The 22,482-nt window shown below is 37.9% G+C and overlaps 1 protein-coding gene and 1 long non-coding RNA gene across 2 annotated transcripts in view; one reads left to right on the plus strand and one right to left on the minus strand.

Annotated features, from left to right (window-relative positions):
- The first annotated feature begins 899 nt into the window (after positions 1 to 899).
- The window catches only part of LOC121384279, a 61,119-nt gene continuing 39,536 nt past the window's right edge, over positions 900 to 22,482 (plus strand). Inside the window, exons 1-2 of the mRNA XM_041514597.1 lie at positions 900 to 1,055; positions 9,615 to 9,725. Of these exons, the coding sequence (XP_041370531.1) occupies positions 978 to 1,055; positions 9,615 to 9,725 (189 nt within the window). The 5' untranslated portion in view covers positions 900 to 977. The remainder of the gene's footprint in view (positions 1,056 to 9,614; positions 9,726 to 22,482) is intronic.
- On the minus strand, positions 3,095 to 21,569 carry LOC121384281. Its single transcript, XR_005959368.1, has 3 exons — positions 21,473 to 21,569; positions 3,576 to 3,637; positions 3,095 to 3,198 (listed from the first exon to the last, which is right to left on the minus strand). It is a non-coding gene; the product is annotated as an uncharacterized LOC121384281 (long non-coding RNA).

Genomic DNA, 22,482 nt, shown 5'->3' on the forward strand with positions numbered 1-22,482 from the left:
GCACAGCAGTAGATTTGGTACGACGGGAAATATTCTTACTCTATAACAGTAGACTGGGTACGAGATGTGAAATATTGTTACTGTATAGCAGTAGATTGTGTACGACAGGGGAAATATTGTTACTGTATAGCAGTAGATTAAGAACGAGATGTGAAATATTGTTGCTCTATAGCAGTAGACTGGGTACGAGATGTGAAATATTTTTACTGTATAGCAGTAGATTCGGTACGAGATGTGAAATATTGTTGCTGTATAGCAGTAGATTGGGTTCGACATGGGAAATATTGTTACTGTATAGCAGCAGACTGGGTACAAGATGGGAAATATTGTTACTGTATAGCAGTAGACTGGGTACGAGATGTGAAATATTGTTACTGTCTAGCAGTAGATTGGGTACGACAGGGGAAATATTGTTACTGTATAACAGTAGACTGGGTATGAGATGTGAAATATTTTTAATGTATAGCATTAGACTGGGTACGAGATTTGAAATATTGTTACTGTATAGCAGTAGACTGGGTACGACATGGGAAATATTGTTACTGTATAGCAGTAGACTGGGTATGATGGGAAATATTGTTATTGTATAACAGTAGACATACCAGTTGCGGTGCACTGGCTGGAATGGGAAATAGCCCAATGGGTCCACTGATGTGGATCAATCCTAGACTGACTGCGCATCATGCGAGCGCTTCACCACTGAGCCACATCACAACGCGCTAAGACTGTGTCAGAATTACCAAATATTTGACATCCAGTAGCCAATGTTCAATAAATGAATGTGATCTAGTGGTGTTGTTAAACACTACAAACTAACTGTTGTCATAAAATGTATTTACACATCAATTGTTTCATTGAATGATTCATTTATTATCAACAACAATTTAATTGCAGAGTGTAATCGACCTATCCTTACAGGACCATATCTTATCCCCAAAAGTGCATGGAAAGCCAAAGGATTCACACTTGATGAAACAATGCCGAATAACATTCTATTTGACCTTCGTAGTGGATTGCAGTATTTTGAGCCTAACACATCTGATAGCTATATACAGGCATGTAAAATCATTCTGAATTTTATGTTGTTGTTTTTAAAGTTGATATACACTTTGCTCATTCTTTACTTTTTTTTATCCTTCTTTTTTATCTTCCTTGTTTGATAAGTTTACTGTTGACCCATCAAATACCCAATACTCTTCGATGGTAATTGATGCATATTGAGTACGGTTTCTTCCAGTTGTTGCTACATAAGTTTACTGTTGACCCATCAAATACCCAATACTCTTCGATGGTAATTGATGCACATTCAGTACGGTTTCTTCCAGTTGTTGCTACATAAGTTTACTGTTGACCCATCAAATACCCAATACTCTTCGATGGTAATTGATGCATATTGAGTATGGTTTCTTCCAGTTGTTGCTACACTAAATTTATTTAGTTATGAAACCCTTTGATTCTCTTCTCAACCACGTTTGTAGGAGTTGAAATTCGCAAACAGTGACACAATACAACTGTCAGTTTGCAACCTTTCTTCTAAAACTGCACTATGATGCAGGTATTGCCTAGACTTTACTGATCATCGTTTCAGTGTGGACAAAAGGGTTGGTGAGCCATAAAAACATTGATGAAGATGACCGTTAGCGTGGTGTTGGGTAAAGGTCTAGGGAAGGATGAGCTGGGTTGATAATACCAGTCTCTGTGTCGTAATTAGAGAAACAATAACAGGTGTCTGTTACAGAGATAAATACCGAATATCTACACAGGTACTTTAGGTTGCTAGTTATGGACGTCGATGTACATCCATATCATGCCTTGTTGCTTATATTTACACTCTAACTGGACTGTTTGTTGCAATTTTTCCAATCTAATTAAAATTAGCTCCACTATTACATGTGGATCTAACGGCAGCCAGTTGGAGCTCATGTCCAGCAATCAAAACCTTACTTGCAGAATCATGCCAGTGATTTGAAAATAATTTGAAAATATTCCAAATTATCCTGAGGGTATACAATATGTTTCAATACAAATTCTAAAAACATCGGGCGAACCATACCAATACGTACGGGATGGGTTATCAATCTTCAATTTTACATTAAATATTATTTATTTATTTATAAAAAACCAAAAAACTAAATCAAGTTCAGTCTTATATTACAAATTATTTATTTTATAAAATAAAACATGTTTTAAGGCATTCGTAATTCACACAAAACATGTCGTATACCCTTAGGATAATTCGGAATGTTTTCAAATTATTTTTAAATCACTGGCATGATTCTGCAAGTAAGGTTTTGATTGGTGGACATGAGCTCCAATTGGCTGCTGTTAGATCCACATGTAATAGTGGAGCTAATTTTAAATAGATTGCAATTTTTCATTTTTCATTTTTCACAAAACATCCACAGACTGTTTGAATTGACGAATCCATTGATGCATAATTTTGAGGTGTTTTGGGGTTTTTTTTTCATATCGAGATGTCTTAGCACTGTCAAAAAGCCTCTCGGCACTGTTTCGGTCAGCAGTTGGATCACTCCAATGGGGGTGAGGCCGCTGGGGGTTTCTTCACCAGAGTTGACAATCCTCATGTGGTACGCTGGCTCCATGTACATGTACAAATTTCCTGACGGCTCGGTTCAACCGACACTGCCAGTCCTGTTGTCGCTTCAACAGGGATACGGGAGACTGCAGGTTTCTTGAGTGCTCCTGTGACTACACCGATGGTCAATCCTAACCTATACGATCGGGGTAGAGGTTCCAGGTGTTATCCTTCAACTGTGTGGGCGAAGCCTTATGTTCAGGGCCCAATGGCTTCTGGTCGCCCTCAGGGGCAGCCATGGGGGAAACCATGTTTCTCTTTCTGAAAGTTTCATGGCTTGGTTAGGAGAATAACCTCAGTTGGGGTTGATTACTCAGGCAGTCCCTCCACCGCTGGGGTTTCCAGCGAGACCTGGGATGGGCCAGTTTGCGGATTCGGTCATGCCGCATTGTTCTACCCACACAGTTTCGTTTCCTTTGGGGTCAGCACATGGCATGTCGTTTGAGAAGGTATCTTTGTTACCGAAGTGTTGTATGAAAGAACACAAACAACTCGGCAGGGGTTTAGGGTTTATTCTGGATCATCAATCTGGTGGGATATGAAGATCCTTGGTTTCAGATATCAGTACATGTATAACAGACATACACGCACAAACAAAGACCCTGAAATAAGAAAAAGGGAATACTTAAAATCACATATATATTGAAATCTCAGTTATAAGAAGTCTTAACATTAATTATATACTTCACATTCAGAATTAACCTATATACTAGCCTGTGTTGTCACACTGACCTTTTAAGCATAAATTGAGAATATCTTATTCATCCACATATCTATAGATTAAATTCAAAATATCATTGAATTTAACAAATCATAATATAACTTATAACTCACTGATCACAAATTTGTGATTGTGCATATAACATTATTTAATACATTGAATGTCCTATTCTCAAGAAACACTATAAAATCACTTATAACATGTTTCATAAATACAAAGCTAAATAAACCATAGCCTGTCTACAAATCGTTTACCTACCGACTGTGTGTCGGGTCTTCACAGAAGCATAATGCTGGTTGTCACCTACATGATTGTGGCACCTAATAATAAAATAAAGTCAGTTAAGTAAGCACAAATCCATACGTGTACACACACTAATTAATATATCTTATAATAACTTAATTAGATATTATAATCATTTATGATAGAAAATATAGACTTTAACCTATTCTACTAGCTATTCTATAAATATAACGTAACCATTTAATAAAAGTTAATCAAGCTAAGTCACAATGTTATATTTAACATAACTATATTATTAATTACTAAATCTCCTAATCTCATTTCTTGATTAAAATAAGCAATTAAAACAGGTAGTTACGGTGTAAATCATGTACAATATGTATTTACCTTTAAAATTCTTTGAATGTTAGTTGTGCAGTTGCTGTGAATAAAAGCTTGTCTTCTCATAAAAGCAGACCTGTCAACCTTTAGTCAAGAGAAAGCAGGAGGTGTGTGTTGAAAAAGCAGGAGATTTTTTAAATTCACACAATTTAACCCAAAATCGCAAGATTTAAAAAAAAACATTATTACAATAAGTTATATGAATACTTTATAATGTCATATATATATTTTTTTTAAACATTTTTTTTAAGTTTAAATATTATTATGATTTAATACGTATTTAAAAAAATATATATATATTTTATCCAAAAATGTTAAGAACATGAACAAGAAATAAAAAATTTAATTAGTACATTTACGGTATTACACTTACAGCCTTACAGGTTGTGTTACATTATCATTTGTGGTTAGTGTACCTAAGTACCAAAGACAAATTTATATAAATCTTATAAATTAATATTCAGTTTTTACTATAATGAGGTACGGTGGCGTGGTACTTATTTAAAATCATTATAATGATGCAATAAACATTGTATTTTCATTAATCATAAGTAAAACCTCATTACGGACATCGTGTGAAATATACCGGAATTATACCCATTTCCGTGAGTAACTTTGTCAAAGTCAAAAACGACATTTTTTAATTGTACAAAAATAATTTCTTGAAGTGTATCCTTATAACCAACATTTTACCGCACAAACATACAAAATTAACTGACACAAGTATGTTTATACAGCTAATTGGTCTTTTCGTTGTCTTGCTGTGACATGTGATTTTAACATGCATGTGTATCGCTGTCAACTCGGGAGTCAGTGGCAGTTCAGATTCGTCATAGTTGCATTATCATTATGTAATCCAGTGGGAAGACATTTTACAATTCAGAGGTGTTATTAGAACTAAATTGGATAGTTTTTTTTTTTATATGGCAACAATGAATGTCAATACACAGCCTGTTGAATTAGCGACACACGCTTCGTAGCCACTACGATGACAACAAACATTATAATAACACGTCATTTTATAAACTCCATGTGCTTTTTTAACAATATAAATAGGCTATCCCACAATTCTCACTTCGGCAAAGGTTAAACAGTCGGGATAATTCGGCCTGTTAAATTCTGAGAAGCCGAAAGTAGTCGACATTTTCCGAATGAGAAAAAAAAGGCAGAGTTACTTCCCTTCTGTTATTTTGACAAAAGAGGATCAATTTTTTTTTATGCTTACAAAAATGTCATTTAACAGGAGAAACCGTCTCCCGCACAGGTGAAAGGAGATTTGATCAAATACCGGGAGACTCCCGCGGAATCCGGGAGGGTTGACAGGTCTGCATAAAAGTGGTGTGTTCTCCTTGAATGTCATTAAGCTTCTGACCAAGAGAACTCAGAAACAATGACACTGGGCTTGCAAGAACTGAGTTGTCAGTGAGCACAACCCAAGCCCAGAAAACCAGAGAAAGAAGGAAAACAAAGAAAGCCTGCACAAGTATAACCTGACAGAATAATTATTCTATGTGAACAGTGTTTTAAAATAGTATGTGTGTAATGAATGTAGTTTAAAACACCTGGTTACATCTTCTTTGGAAGAGGAGTTCCCCCCCTGAATTGGTTTGGGGTCGACACATGGTGTGTCTTTTGAGAAGGTATCTTCTTTGGAAGAGGAGTCCTCCCCTGAATTGGTTTGAGGTCGGAACATGGCGTGTCTTTTGAGAATGTATCTTCTTTGGAAGAGGAGTTCCCCCCCTGAATTGGTTTGGGGTCGGCACATGGCGTGTCTTTTGAGAAGGTATCTTCTTTGGAAGAGGAGTCCTCCCCTGAATTGGTTTGAGGTCGGCACATGGCGTGTCTTTTGAGAATGTATCTTCTTTGGAAGAGGAGTTCCCCCCCTGAATTGGTTTGGGGTCGGCACATGGCGTGTCTTTTGAGAAGGTATCTTCTTTGGAAAAGGAGTCCTCCCCTGAATTGGTTTGAGGTCGGCACATGGCATGTCTTTTGAGAATGTATCTTCTTTGGAAGAGGAGTTCCCCCCCTGAATTGGTTTGGGGTCGGCACGTGGCGTGTCTTTTGAGAATGTATCTTCTTTGGAAGAGGAGTTCCCCCCCCTGAATTGGTTTGGGGTCGGCACGTTGCGTGTCTTTTGAGAATGTATCTTCTTTGGAAGAGGAGTTCCCCCCCTGAATTGGTTTGGGGTCGGCACGTGGCGTGTCTTTTGAGAATGTATCTTCTTTGGAAGAGGAGTTCCCCCCCTGAATTGGTTTGGGGTCGGCACGTGGCGTGTCTTTTGAGAATGTATCTTCTTTGGAAGAGGAGTTCCCCCCCTGAATTGGTTTGAGGTCGGCACGTGGCGTGTCTTTTGAGAATGTATCTTCTTTGGAAGAGGAGTTCCCCCCCTGAATTGGTTTGGGGTCGGCACGTGGCGTGTCTTTTGAGAATGTATCTTCTTTGGAAGAGGAGTTCCCCCCCTGAATTGGTTTGGGGTCGGCACGTGGCGTGTCTTTTGAGAATGTATCTTCTTTGGAAGAGGAGTTCCCCCCCTGAATTGGTTTGGGGTCGGCACGTGGCGTGTCTTTTGAGAATGTATCTTCTTTGGAAGAGGAGTTCCCCCCCTGAATTGGTTTGGGGTCGGCACGTGGCGTGTCTTTTGAGAATGTATCTTTTTTGGAAGAGGAGTTCCCCCCTGAATTGGGCTCGTCTTTTGAGAAGGTATCTTCTTTGGAAGAGGAGTCCTCCTGCCCCATGAATTGGTTTGCAGTTTTGGGGAAGGGTCGGTGATCGGGGAAGTTCCCGCTTTGGCCAACAGTACGCCAGAGGGTGATTATGATTATCAGGTGGCCCTCGGTTTTGTATGGGACAAAGTCCGACTGGTGTGCGATTATGCAATTGTTGGAGGAGGCTGTTCCTTCATACCAGGGTGTTTCTTTTGGAAACCGACCCTTAGCGACGGACACTCCACGGCAAGATCTAGGCTTTCCATTAGCCCACGAATCACAGGAATCCTTTGTGGAGATCGATGCGTTGATCACGGGTAGCAATCATATTTTGGGTGCTGTGGTGGAGGAGCTACTGGGAAACTTCGTTGCTGTGAATGGTTTTGTCCATGTATAAGACATTGGAAGCTACCTTCCTTTCACATCCAGCGGTCGTTTCCGCTAGAGTGAAGGCAGACTGCCACCCACCTCTCAATGTGACTGTGCCGCTCACTAACTTGGAGACTTTGGAGAGGTTATCAAAACTTCTCTTTCAAGTCAATAAGTGCTTAGATATGTTCCGATTGGGGTTAGATAAAGCCGTTATGTGTCTTCCACCAATGGCTAAGGGATGTTTGTTGGCGGCTTCTCATCAAGTCGCTCAGCTTGCTGGGCATGTTTTGGCCAACAGTCTACTTCTGTGTCTGGATCACTACCTGGCGGGGCTGAGAGCGACAGAGGTAGTTAGAACCTATGTTTGTAGTCGCTCAGAAAGGGAAACCTTACTTTTTGGGACCAATTTTAACTTGGTCATGGACCAGGAAGTGGCGAACCGCCAGAGGCAGGCACGCAGGAGTGGATGAGATTCCTTTAACAGATATTCCTGTGCATGGCAGACTGTGCCATTTTGTTCATCGTTGGCATGAACTGCCAGATACGGCATGTTTTCAACCTTGTGGAGGCGTCCGTTCATCCGACAGATTTGCGCCTTCACAGTTTCAAGACATTGACGCAGTTTCTTGTTCTGGAGCAACACACAACAGTACGCACGCTTCATGTGTTGTTAGACCATCTCGATTTGCTGTCTGCACTGAATGTGCGGTTCTGATGGCTCGAAAGACCGCTTCAATGGCATTTGTCCTGAGTGTGGGATGGTCTCAGTTGGGATTCTGTGATACCATTGGGGCCTTGGTTCGTTAATCGATCCAAGAGTGCCTAGTGGACAGTTGTTTGTCCCTGGTCGTTCGTTACACCCACTTTCTCCTGAGTTGATCCTGTTTACCGATGCTTCCCTCGAGGGGTTTGGTGCACACCTTTTGGACCAACATCTGTCAGGGGTGTGGACTGCCTCCGAATGGAGTCACTATATCAACCTATTAAGAGATGAAAGTGGTGTGTCTCCATTTCCGGAATGTTGTTGACTTTTGTTGAGGTTGGACAACACGTCAGTTGTTACATATCTTAACCTTCTGACTACTGCAGGCGAGATATCTCGCCCGACGTCACGTCAGTCGATATACTGTACACTGTATACAGTGCATTCCCCAATTCATATTTCCCGCCGTTTTGCACACGACACTCACCGGAAACGGAAATATAATTAAAGAAAAAAGATTTTTTTTCAAAATGGTGGTTTTTGTTTTGATTTTTTCAATTGAAAATACCTTGAAATTTTTGAGTTCAAAAAGTGGTTTTCGGCAAGTATTTTCGCTTGACAACAATGGCGGCACATCGCGGTAATTTTCAGGGATCGATCGCTGATTGTAACAGCTAATTTGATAATAAATTTGATCGTTTTACCAACAACGAAAATACCCAAATATTGCAATATGAATCGTAGTTCGGGTTTTAAAAAAAATTCTGGTCAGAAAACCACTGTTATCGGGAATAATGGACATAAATACTGGACAGCTGGCCACAAATGCCCGTAAGTAAACGCAACTTTTTCGATTTTTTGCCTAATTTTAATCACCATTAGCCGATCTAAAATAATAAAAATTACAAAAAAAGACACGAAAATAATACTTACCGATTCATATATAAACTTTATTTCATGTATTTATGAAACATTTAAGTGAATATATGTGAGTAAAAATTATAAACTTGTACCCACTCAACGTGGTTTTTGTTAAAAATTAATCCAGTAGTCTAAAGGTTAATCGGTGGAGAGGCACCAAATCCGTGTTGCTGAGCTAACAAAAATGCATGCTTGCGGCTAGGTTGTTGCAAGGTAGTTACAAGGTTGTTACAAGGTAGTAGCTTGCTGCATGCATATCTTCAACTGTGCAAGCATATGTCTACACTTGTGGAAGTTTGCGCAAGGTTCCACACAAGCAGAGTTCGACAAATCCACTAGCCCGACGCCTGTGGCTAGTGGTTTTTTAGGTTCGGGCTAGTGAGAAACGTGGTTTCCACCCTCCTCCTTATCGCTTGATCGTGTTTGTTTTTTTCATTTTTTCTTTTTCTCTCGGCTGAAATTTCATTTAATAAATTTGATTGTGAATGTTTGTCATCGAATAATATCAACAACACAATCAGTATATAATAATAATCCACTTGAACTAGGTCTGCAAACTGCAGTAACATGCTATCTCTACATCGTCACAGTTACAGCATGCATTGTTTACTTTTCCCTTTCAAGTTTCTGGCACAGGAAATAAGTCTAATGACATGCGTGTTTTGATTGGTTGGACACGTCACGTGGTAGTTAATCTTGCACATATGTTTTAGGCTAAGAACTTGGAAATCACCAATCGCAATGACAGGTTAATCTCAATCAAGTAACGTGTGTGTGTGTAAAGTTGTATGTTGATACACAAGACTGTTTGGACCCCATTCTTAATGGACCCCTTCATAACCTACATGATCAATCAAACTATTTTTAAAAGGTGAATACTTTTTGTATCCCCATTATACAAAGTGAGATATAGGTTTCGATTTAGATCATTTTAAAAATTCTTGTTCTTAGGTCTCTGATTTTTATTTACAGGTTGACCTTCAGCGACAGTTCTACCTGCATTCGATTAAGTTCAATTCAAAGACAGGCATACGTTTCAACTTATATCGAACAGAGGGGATCGAACAGAATTTCAAACATATTGTGAGTTTGAGCTTTTAGTTCTGTAATTTTTATATGGGATGGCTGGTAATTGTAAAAGGGGGGGCGGGGGGGGGAATAGGTGTCATTGGGCCGGCGATGGGGCAAAGCTAGGCCAATTGGTTCTATCACATAAAGAAAGTACTAGTATATCAGGCCTGTACAAGGGCTTTTTAATGGGGGGAGGTGCGAATTTCTCGTGCTGGGACAAACAATGGGTAAGACTCATTTGATAGAAAAAAAACCTGTGGATCTTTAAAATCAACACCATATGCGCACGGAATCAACTGAAGGTAAATATATACATGGAAGATAATGCTACGGTACTACATATAGCAACCGAAATTTTAGATGTATACTCTGCTTTTATAAAGTATAGGCACGGATTTAGATTGCCCCTATCCCCTTAATAAAATAAAAAAAGCTAGTTATATCCGCACCTGGATGTTACTTATTGTTGCGATCTATCAGCAGTGATGACAGTAAATTGTCCTATCTTCCTAGAAAAATCAATCAATCAATCAATAAAGTAAAAAATAAATGAGATGACGAAGATTGGTTTCATCCACACTTAATTTACTTTGTTTTTAATTTATGATATTTGGACTGTCTTTGGATTTCATTCTCTTTTTCAGGTATTTAATACAGTTTAATAAAGTTCAAATCCAAATAATAAGAAGACAAAGAAGAAAGACCGTTATAGTGGTGTCTGATATATTTTATGTATTTGTAGAATAAAATAAAATTATTAAGGTATATTAGCCAAAAACGCATTTAATGGTTAAATAATTTAACCCCACCCTAATAATGAATCAATGAAATTAAATATTCCAGAATGCACCCACAGACATTTTGAATTAACAAAAAAAGAGAGAAGAAAGTCTAGACATCATTTATGTGGCATGTAAACGGAGGAGGGGACTCTTTTTTTTTTAACCAAAGTGAGTTACAGGCTCTATTCCTACCCTCACCCCGAAAAAAAAGACTCCACCCAATAATTATTTACTGTTATGCTACCCACAACTGATACTGCCCCCCACCCCACCCCCACCCCTTATATATATATATATATATATATATATATATATATATAGGTGTGTGTGGTACTCCCCCCCCCCCCCCCTGCCTTTTTGGCAGCTTCCTTCGCCACTGCTGGGTTAGCCTAATATATTTTTAATTTACTGTTCTTCGAATTTTAATATATGTTTCAATTGTTCTTTTAATATTTGGTTTTAATAATTTGTTAATAATGGTTACGGAGTGATTAATTTTTGAACAACTGGCCCAATTTGCATGCTTGGCAACGGTCGATTCAACTGATTGTCACATACAATGAAGGTGGCATGCTGCAGCAGTGTGACGTCATCTGATCTCTCACTCACACACCCACATATTATTAGACCATACTGCTGGGGGAGATCAAACATCGAAACAAACGGGGCCCATGATTTTGTTTATTCAAATTATTGCAATGACTTTTTAAAATCACCCCTAAAAATGTAGTTAGTATTATTTAGCAAAATTAATTTATTAATTTATATCCAAAAGATAATAATTATTGTGAAGACTAATCGTCGAACAGCACACTAGCTAGTACTTAATCCATTATGGTGACCCAGACAATCTGTTAGAACTGTCCCTGATTCAAGATGCACAAGCTGCTTGAGAAATAGACATGTTTTAGTTTTGACTTGGGCTTGTAGGTCAAAGAAAAAGCCGACATGAAATTGAGAACGCTTTATCATTTAAGCCAAATCGCAGTTATTTTCGTGTTACTACATAATATTTGTAAAGTTTGTTTGTTTTATTTAACGACGCCACTAGAGCACATTGATTTTTTATCTTATCATCAGCTATTGGACGTCAAACATATGGTCATTCTGACACTATTATAAGAGGAAACACGCTGGCGTCAGATAGGCTACTCTTTTTTATGATAAGCAGCAAGGGATCTTTTATTTGTGCTGCCCACATACAAGATAGCACAAACAGTGGCCTTTGTTGAACCAGTTATGGATCACTGGTCTGTGCAAGTGGTTTACACCTACCCATTGAGCCTTGCGGAGCACTCACTCAGGGTTTGGAGTCGGGAGTCGAAAAATGGATACACCGAGGTGGTTCCATCTTGCGACTCAAGCACCACAAACGAGCACTCAACCGATGCCTCAAGATATTGAGTTGAAATATTGTATTAACATCAGTACATACATATATAAGTAAACAAAACAAAACTCACAGGTTTGGGAGAAAATCATGGTTTTATTTTGAAAGTGGAATACGCAAGTGCATTCCCTGCATTCATTGAATGCACACAATGAATTTAAAACACAAATTAATAACCATGTATTCATATACAAACTATACTATTATTACTACAAAACAACTACATACATGCATTTCTTAAACATAGGTATAAAGGGTGGGACAGTAGGAGAAAAGTAAAGTTAGCTTTTAAAACTAATGTCTGCGCTCAATGAACATTCAAATTAAAGTGGCTCTGCTTGAAAAGCCGCAGAGGTTTTCAAACCAAACTTCCATCCGATTGGTTGGGGCATCCCAAACAATCCACTGATTGGCGAGACCCAGCATCTGATCCCATCAGGGAATCCCCAATTATTTCCACTCTCTTGCGTCAATGCAAAAAATGATACGATGTCAATAATTTTTATCTTTGCCATAATATTTACGAGCAGACATAGCTTCATTAAAAAAATATCCCTTTACAATTTTAAAAGGTTCCCCAAAGCAAACGTTTTGTAGGCACATGTTATTATTATTGTTATTGACCAATTTAACGAATGAATGAATGTTTAAGGACGCCCAAGCACAAAAATACACATCGGCTATTTGGTGTCACAAATGGTAAGTATATATGAAAACATTATTTATATATTTACATAAAACCAGTATGTAAGGAGCTGTGGGGGAAAAGTACAATATAATACATAAATCAAGTTAAGTATATTTTAAAACTTTGTATAGAAGTGTTTTAAAATCTTTACAGTTAATTCTGGATGGAGTTTAAAAGATTCTAAAACATTTCTGGTGCCAAATATATCATTTCTTGTTTGCTTGAGATGATCACACTCGACCAAAATGTGGTGCACAGTCAGTGTACACTGACAATGTTCACACTGATGGGGGGGTGGGGGGGTGGGGGTGGGTGTGTCCATTTTTAAAATACATGGATGCGTCAAATATGTATGACCGATACGGGCACGGCACAAGACTACTTCATCCTTCCTGCACCGCCTATAGGATGACTGCCACTCTCCCAGGAGACAGAATGAAGTTTGTTTGCAACCGCACCGTCCCAATCATCTTGCCAAATCAAAAAGATATTAAATGAATTGATTAATATGAAATTTAAAATCACTGTAGGGGACAACAACATGGACACGGGGCCAGTTGAAAGCAGACTTGACAAATTTAACAAAGATACACACAAAAATAAAGTAAATACTACAATATACTACTTGCCCCAAAATTTGTGGCAGCACATGAAAAGGTATCATAAAACATACTAATAGACTTAGCGTGCATCAAATAGCATATATGTAATGTCGTATTTTATTGGCCAAACAAAAAAATTAATAAAATTAAATTTGTTTTAAAAATTATAACACCGGCGAACAGATCCGACAACACAGGCCTGTGGATCAGTGGCGTAGCGACATTATTACGTTTTCGCTTATTAATAACATTAAAAAGGTTCCCACTACTCGATATCATTGGATGCCAGTCCCCCCCCCCCCCCTCTACAAAATCCTGCCTACTCCACTGCGTGGAAAATGAGGTGGACCGTGTGTGTGTGTGTGTGTGTGTGTGTGTGTTATAGCCCGCCCTGCTTGTACTCGAGGATGAAAATGAATAAAGGTAAAAATATGACTTGTGTCCCGTCTCCAGACTATGGACGCTGAAATCCCATGCTAGAAGTTGTGCACCCTCCCCCAGATATTGTTCCTACTGACCTGGAAACCTGCTCCCCTCCGACAAATAAGACAACAGCCATAGCTGCCCATGACAATCGTCACGTAGGCAAAATAAAACATTATTTTTAAATATTTATATTTTTTTAATTTCCTATCTAACTCGCAGTATTCCCCTCCCCCCCCCCCCATCCTTTTAAAAACATTTTTATTTTATTGTTCCCACTTTTTATTCATTATTATTTATTTTACTTTTTTAAATACAGTAAACGTAAAAACAGATTCGACCTTCCCTCACAAATGAAATGAACGTTCCCTGCTGTGCCAAATATCACATACGCAAAACCAAGCTTTTTCTCTCGATTTCACGTCTTTTGTTAGTAAACCAAACTCTCCCTTCTTCATACACTCCTTTTTATTGTTTGCTTATTGTAATCGTTTCCCTTTGAACGATTTACAAGGGTTAATGGTCAATATAAATGTATTATTTAGTTATTATTTTCAGTGTAGTGTGAATGCCTTGTAAACACGTATATCGCGATTTTGAAAAAACCCCAAAACCCACATGAAATAAATATATATATATTTTTTTTAATTCATAACATAGTGTAACTGATAACCGTAGTGGCAATTCACAACAAGAAAAAGGTCAGAGGCTCAAATCAAGTAGCTCGTGCACGTTCGCAGTGACTGCCGACTAGTCTAGACGCCGTCTAGCTCACTCACTAGACGCAATTATGGTTGGTTCGCATACTGTACATACCAAATATTTATTAGTTAATCATATTAAAAGCTTATGATGCAGGATAATTGCCCACATGGTCAAACCACCCCTGGTATGCAGGTATATTTTTCACATTTTATATTTTTTTCTCAACTTTGGACCCTAACTACACATTAATATTTCATTTGATTTAGATAAGCTTTCTCATAAAGAAACATCTATAGGTATATACTTCAAATCAAATAACAGTTTGTATTTGTGATAAATAATCAGGGAGTAATAGTCCCCCAAAATATAAAAAATATCCTTTCCGAATGATAAAAAACTAAACTTTAGGGGTCCTCTGGTCAGAAACTATGACAGATATGTACAACATGAGTGCAGTTATAGATTCTCCATGTATGGATTAGCTAATACAACAAATTGTAGATTGATATCTTTATAATTAAAAAGTTACTAGCATCCAAAAAGCTCCCGAAATCACTTGACAATTTCACGAGCTCCTGTACGGGGGTTATAAATGTAAGTTCATTTAACTATCAAGAAGTTGAGCCAGAAAGTCAAAACTTGAACATATATAGCATGTGCACATGAGTTACTCATATTAAAAACTCATGATGCTGGGTAATTGCCCACATGGTCAAACTAACCCTGGTATGCAGGTATATTTTTAACAATTTATTTTTTCTTCTCAACTTCGGACCCTAACTACACATTAATATTTCAATGATTCAGATAAGCTTTCTCATTAAGAAACATCTATTGGTATATAATTCAAATCAAATAACAGTTTGTATCTGTGAGTACATTTGAGTACAATTATAGATTCTCCAGGTATGAATTAGCTAATACAGCAAATTGCAACTTGATATCTTTATAATTAAAAAAGTTACTAGCATTAAAAAATCATCCGAAATCACTTGACACAGTCGCGAGTGCAAAAAATGGGTCAACGGGCCCTGCATTTTACCAGTCATAATTTCAAAACTACTTAGTATTTGGTCTTAAAAGTTTGCATGCATCCATCATTTATATTGATGTACAAATGGGTAAAATTTCATCAAAATCGGAGATGGTCACGAATTAGCCAATACAGCAAATTGCAGCTTGATATCTTTATAATTAAAAAAGTTACTAGCATCCAAAAAGCCTCCGAAATCACTTGACAATTTCATGAGCTCTTGTATGGGGTTTATAAATGTAAGTTCATTTTACTATCAAGGATTTGAGCCACAAAGTGAAAACTTGGTACATATATAGCATATGCAGATGAGTTACTCATGTTAAAAGCTCATGATGCTGGGTAATTGTCTACATGGTCAAACCACCCTGGTATGCAGGTATATTTTTAACAATTTTTTTTTTTTTTTCTCAACTTTGGACCCTAACTACACTAATAAAACATTTGATTCATATAAACTTTCTCATTAAAAAACATCTATAGGTATATACTTCAAATCAAATAACAGTTTGTATCTGTGATAAATAATCAGGGAGTAATAGTCCCCCATAATATAACAAATATCATTTCTGAATGATAAAAAAACTAAACTTTAGGGGTCTCCAGGTCAGAAACTATGATGGATGTGTACACAATGAGTACAATTATAGATTTTCCAGGTATAAATTAGCTAATATAGCAAATTGCAGCTTGATATCTTTATAATGAATTAAGTTATTAGCATTCAAAAGGTGCCCGAAATCACATGACACAAATGTCAAAAATGGGACAACAGGCCCTGCATTTGATCAACCATAATTTCAAAACTAATTACAATTTGACCCTACGATTTTGCATGCATTCATTATTTATATGGAAGTAAAATGGGTGAAATTTTATAACATTTGGAGATGGTGACCCGGGAACCTCTGGTTGACTTGGCACGGAATGACCCTATGATATACACATTGTCTTATTTTCTTGTATTATTTTTTTTCAATGGTTTTCTATTTCCATATTTATTTTTTGGAGATGGCTCACTCACTTGACATCTGCAATATTCTCTATTTTGGGACATTTACTTTTATACAAAATTCATATTTTCTTCCTGTTTTGTGGGCAAAATTCCTATTTTAACCCTATTTTCAGGCAACAAAAATTTTTTTTTTTTTTTTTTTTTTTACCCACCGCCTCACTTGACGGCCTGTATTCATGAAAAATAACTCCAAACAACTGTGTGGTGGTCAATAAGTTCCATATTAATAATATATGTCATAAATTACACCATTAAAAGAAATTTTAACCCTATTGTCACATGTAAACCATTTAGCCCAGTAGTAAGTAGTAACATAATCACTATTTGCATATTGGAGTAAATCTGACAGCCCTTCGAGTTTTTTTGTTTGTTGATTATTATTACGATTATTAAAACAAAATGTCCATAACACACTTTTCATGTTCATCAGATATTATTTTACTAAGTAATATGCACTTGAATATTTTATAATCCTGACCCACTATAATCGTATGTGGTGCATGTAAAATAAGGAAAGGTGACTCATTCGGACGTCCATAGAAACAGTTTGACATAGTTAGGGGTGGTCTAATCGTCTTGTGATTATGTCAATAGTAGCAGGCGATAATGTATTGTGCAGCAGGTGAGTAAAATTCATTGCAAATATTTAGAGTTACAGTGACATTTGGCTCATCGATCTGCTGGGTATAGCCTCTATTAGAAACATACTTATCTGCCCTTGATTTGATTAGAGATACAGTGATATTAATGTACACAGTGACGTTTGGTCATCGATCGGCTGGGCATAGCCTCTATTAGAAACAAACTTATCTGCCCTTGATTTGCATAGCACGAAGTGGCCCCAATCAGCCACTAAATGACTTCCGACGCATTCACATTCCAGTCGTTGCAACAAAGGCCCTTTGTTAATACTGAATCGTGGAGTAGTCATCAACTAGTTCTTTTATTTTTTGACGTTAATAAAGTTTTATATTACTATTATTGTTTGTCAGATTGTGTGCAATCTCCTTCTTTTACAGAAAAGAAACTGTACAATAAATTTTGTGCTCAACAGAAATACTTACGAACATATCTTGGGGAAACCAAGAAAAAGGGCTCATTGATGACTGAATTGTTAAAACGGCACCGTAATAAAGTAATATGCATGTGTTTGTGTATATATCACTGTGTACGAACAGAAGTGTACATCAATTTGACTAAATGACTAACTGCAATTTTATGTACCACTAGCTGCATTATTAACTAGGACCTATTGAAACTAACAATACAGAAATTCACTTCCTCGCTTAACGATAAGGTTTCTACTGTCTGACTCACAAACAAATCGGAACAGTGAGTCCAGGGTCATTGTCAGATGGACATAGTGTAATGGACACAATTTCATATGCAGTTTAATAGTTACGATCGACTATCTACCTGCAATTATTAATATTATACACAATCATTAATCATTCCATAGTGTAATGATAACGGAGTCATTATGACTGTTAAAATACTGCTATTTAATTATGTGAAACTGAGAAGGTAAACATTTGAAGATGGACGACCATGATGCAACGCGCATCCGCGCATGCGTGAATAGTAATTATAAATTAGTGATTATCTGAAGTTACTAAAGTTCAATATATCACATCCCCCTTTGTTTTGTTAAGAATCTAATTAACCAACTCAAAACCGAATTGTAAATTTGCATACTAGCAGTCCTTGCATTCTATGTCAATGAAATTAAAAGATGAAATAAACTGTCACTTCTTGTGAGTCGTTCTTCCCCCTACTTCTGTTATCTGTCTTTACTAACTAGCACTTCATTCTGTCAACAAATTAATACAACAATAGTTCTAACTGAACTTTCAAAATTATTAAACAGCTCAAGGTAAACATCAGGTCTTTTTGGCTTGAACACAGGACGACCGGATCAGGTATGGCAGACTGGATCTAGTCTCTCAGGTGGTTGGTAATTATCTGTTATGGGTTGAATACAGGACGACCGGATCGGGTATGGCAGACTGGATCTAGTCTCTCAGGTGGTTGGTCATTATCTGTTATGGCTTGAACACAGGACGACCGGATCGGGTATGGCAGACTGCATCTAATCTCTCAGGTGGTTGGTCATTATCTGTTATGGCTTGAACACAGGACGACCGGATCGGGTATGGCAGACTGGATCTAGTCTCTCAGGTGGTTGGTCATTATCTGTTAAGGCTTGAACACAGGACGACCGGATCGGGTATGGCAGACTGGATCTAGTCTCTCAGGTGGTTGGTCATTATCTGTTACGGCTTGAACACAGGACGACCGGATCGGGTATGGCAGACTGGATCTAGTCTCTCAGGTGGTTGGTCATTATCTGTTACGGCTTGAACACGGGACGACCGGATCGGGTATGGCAGACTGGATCTAGTCTCTCAGGTGGTTGGTCATTATCTGTTACGGCTTGAACACGGGACGACCGGATCGGGTATGGCAGACTGGATCTAGTCTCTCAGGTGGTTGGTCATTATCTGTTACGGCTTGAACACAGGACGACCGGATCGGGTATGGCAGACTGGATCTAGTCTCTCAGGTGGTTGGTCATTATCTGTTACGGCTTGAACACGGGACGACCGGATCGGGTATGGCAGACTGGATCTAGTCTCTCAGGTGGTTGGTCATTATCTGTTATGGCTTGAACACGGGACGACCGGATCGGGTATGGCAGACTGGATCTAGTCTCTCAGGTGGTTGGTCATTATCTGTTATGGCTTGAACACAGGACGACCGGATCGGGTATGGCAGACTGCATCTAGTCTCTCAGGTGGTTGGTCATTATCTGTTATGGCTTGAACACAGGACGACCGGATCGGGTATGGCAGACTGCATCTAGTCTCTCAGGTGGTTGGTCATTATCTGTTATGGCTTGAACACAGGACGACCGGATCGGGTATGGCAGACTGCATCTAGTCTCTCAGGTGGTTGGTCATTATCTGTTATGGCTTGAACATAGACACATAGGGTTCAGTCTCGGAGTGTTTAACATCATCAGCAAAAGTTACTCTTTTACGAACAGTTTGAGGAAGCTGAATATGTTGTCGGTTTCTCCTTAGTGTAAGTCCATTGGCTGTTGTATCTAAGTATGAACGGGGTTCATCACACAGAGCTTCAATAGTCTCTGGAATCCACTGTTTTGTTTGTTGGTCCTGAATGCAGACTGGCTGACCTACATTTAGTGGAGATAGATCATGAGCACTTTGATCATAGTACCCTCTTTCCTCTTTGTTGGTGATGTGATTTCTGATCACAGTTGGGAGGTTTTCTCTCAACTTCCGATTACACAACAACTCTCCCGGCGATGGCAAGGAACAATCTATCGGTGTGGACAGTAGACAGAGGAGTGCCATATGTACATCAAGTGCACTGTCTTTTGCTTTTTGCATTGTCATTTTGACTGTTTGTACACATCTTTCAATGAATCCATTCGATTGCAGATAGTGTGGAGAACTAGTCGTGTGGTTCAAGTTCCATGATTCAGCAAAATTTCGATAACATTCTGAATTGAAGTGAGGTCCATTATCAGTTAATACTTTCTCAGGAATAGCTTGTTCAGCAAACAGGCTTTTTGTTGCTACCACAACTCCTTGACTAGTGCATGGTTTCGGCATTTTTCTAACAAAAGGAAATTTTGAGTAGTAATCAGAGATTATCAGGAAGTCGGTATACTCGAAGTGAAACAAATCTGTTCCCACAATTTGCCACACTCATTTTGGGATGTCTTGGGGAATTAATGTTTTTTTGTGTTAGACTTTTGATACTTCTGACAGGATTGGCATCCTTTTATGAGATCCTCTATATCCTTGTTAATACCATCCCAGTAGATGCAATATTTTGCACATAACTTGCATTTTTCAATACCTTGGTGACCAGCATAGACCTGTTCGAGTATATAAGGCTGCATGTTTTTAGGAATGACTACCCTTTCTCCCTTCATGATGTGTCCATTTTCAACGGACAGTTCATCACGGTAGCACCAATATAGCCGTATTGACTTGGACAATTGCCTAATATTATCTGGGCATCCACGAACAATTATTTGATATAGTTCATGCAACACTGGATCATTAAAAGTTTCAATTTGTATCTTTTGTATTCTCTCACTTGAGAACTGCACCAGGCTGACTTTGATATCCAAGTTGATTTCTTGTTTGTTTTGGGAGTGTGGTAATCTTGACAGGCCATCTGCCATTAGCATTTCTTTTCCTGGTCTGTACAGAATTGTAACATCATAGTTCTGTAACCTTAGCTCTTGTATTCCCTGTAAAATATGGAGTTTTCAAATAAATCTTTCACCACGGCACACAATATATTGTCCCATCAATTGTGAAAAAATTTCTAGTTTCTCCTGTCAAAGCACATTCTGCTACCAATGATTTCTTAATAGCAACAGTAGAGCATCCTGTATCTCTAATGATTTTCAATTCTTTTCCTAATACTTGACCAACTAGTACTCAAATGCTTTCCTTACCTCCCTGATGTTCTCGTTCATTACTACTGACACATACCCCAATAGTTTGCCTGACTTTAGTCTGTTGCTGATCCACTTTCCTACAGGCACATGATCTTGCTATATGACCTTTTCCTCCACAATTATTACATGTTGGTATCCATGGTAACGATTTCGATTCACCTTTCCTACCTGTAGACAAAATCTTCTTACCGATTCCTTCTCAATTCTCCATCTGGCCTCCCCATTTAGTCCCTAGCAGACCACGACCGTTTCCAAACTCATTACCTGGTTGAAAACATAAATTATCTTCTCTCCTTCCCAACGGGTTTCTTGCCTCAACACACTTGTCCGCTAATGCTATGTCTTTAGCAGTTTTGGGTGTCCTTTCCTTCAAAAACAATTTCAAATCATTACTTACAGAATTCATAATTGCGGTCAAGTCTTAAATAATAATCATAATAATCATCCTCAAACAAATATGACCCTTTCCTCCACAATTATTACATGTTGGTATCCATGGTAACAATTTCGATTCACCTTTCCTACCTGTAGACAAAACCTCCTTACCAATTCCTTCTCTATTCTACATCAGGCCTCCCCATTTAGTCCCTAACAGACCACACCTTTTCCAAACTCATTACCTGGTTGAAAACGTAAATTATCTTCTCTCCTTCCCAACGGGTTTCTTGCCTCAACAAACTTCTCCACTAATGCAGTTTAGCAGTTTTGGATCCTTTCCTTCAAAAATAATTTCAAATCATTACTTACAGAATTCATCAGCTTTTACGCGGAGTCATACAGTGTGCACATCGGTTTTTCGGTTCACACTTTGATGAACCAAAAAATAATTGCGGTCAATTCTTAATTAATAATAATAATAATAATCATCATCAAACAAATATTAATTTAATCAATGTCATTTTGAAGTTTTAACTGCTCATTAATAATTAATTACTAACCATTCTCACTGATTAACTTGACAACTATCACTATATAACCACCACTGTCAAACAGTTAATTATTAATCATGGTTCTTTTGAAGTTTTCACTGACATCAGGCGTAAGTGTATGCGACAAATTCGGCAAGTGCTAATTTCTGCCCCCTGACAACGTGCAAACATTTTGAAAGTAAAACTTAAAAAACATAATTAAATATAAAAGCGAGTTACTAGTAAGTAAACAAGTAAATAAACAGCAATATCATTTTATTTAGACATTGGTTATACATGTAGTTAATTTGCGAGATTGCTACAAAAGCAACACACCTCACCCGCCAGTTCTGCAACGTCGTGATAATTCGGAAAACCTTGGGCTGATTACGAATAGAAATATACCAAAGTGTTCCGAATGATCGGAATATTCCAATAGACAGTACAACTTCCGCTTACATACGTCCAATGAGAACAGTTGATACATGTTATATTAAGGAAGACACCACTGTTTTCTTTTTCTGAACGAAAGCTTTTGGTTTCAGTTTCAATTTCTAAAAAATTGTATAAGTTAATAGTATAAAATTATCACCTTACAAATTTGTTACGGGGAGTGTTTTTTTGCGCGTCGAGATATGGTTTACGGGTGCTATACGGGCGTGGGTGCCACAACATGAATAAGTTTATGATGTAACTACCAATGACATGAATACGTTTATGGT

This window comes from Gigantopelta aegis, chromosome 10 (genome assembly GCF_016097555.1).
Source record: "Gigantopelta aegis isolate Gae_Host chromosome 10, Gae_host_genome, whole genome shotgun sequence".
NCBI classification, from domain to species: Eukaryota; Metazoa; Mollusca; class Gastropoda; order Neomphalida; family Peltospiridae; genus Gigantopelta; species Gigantopelta aegis.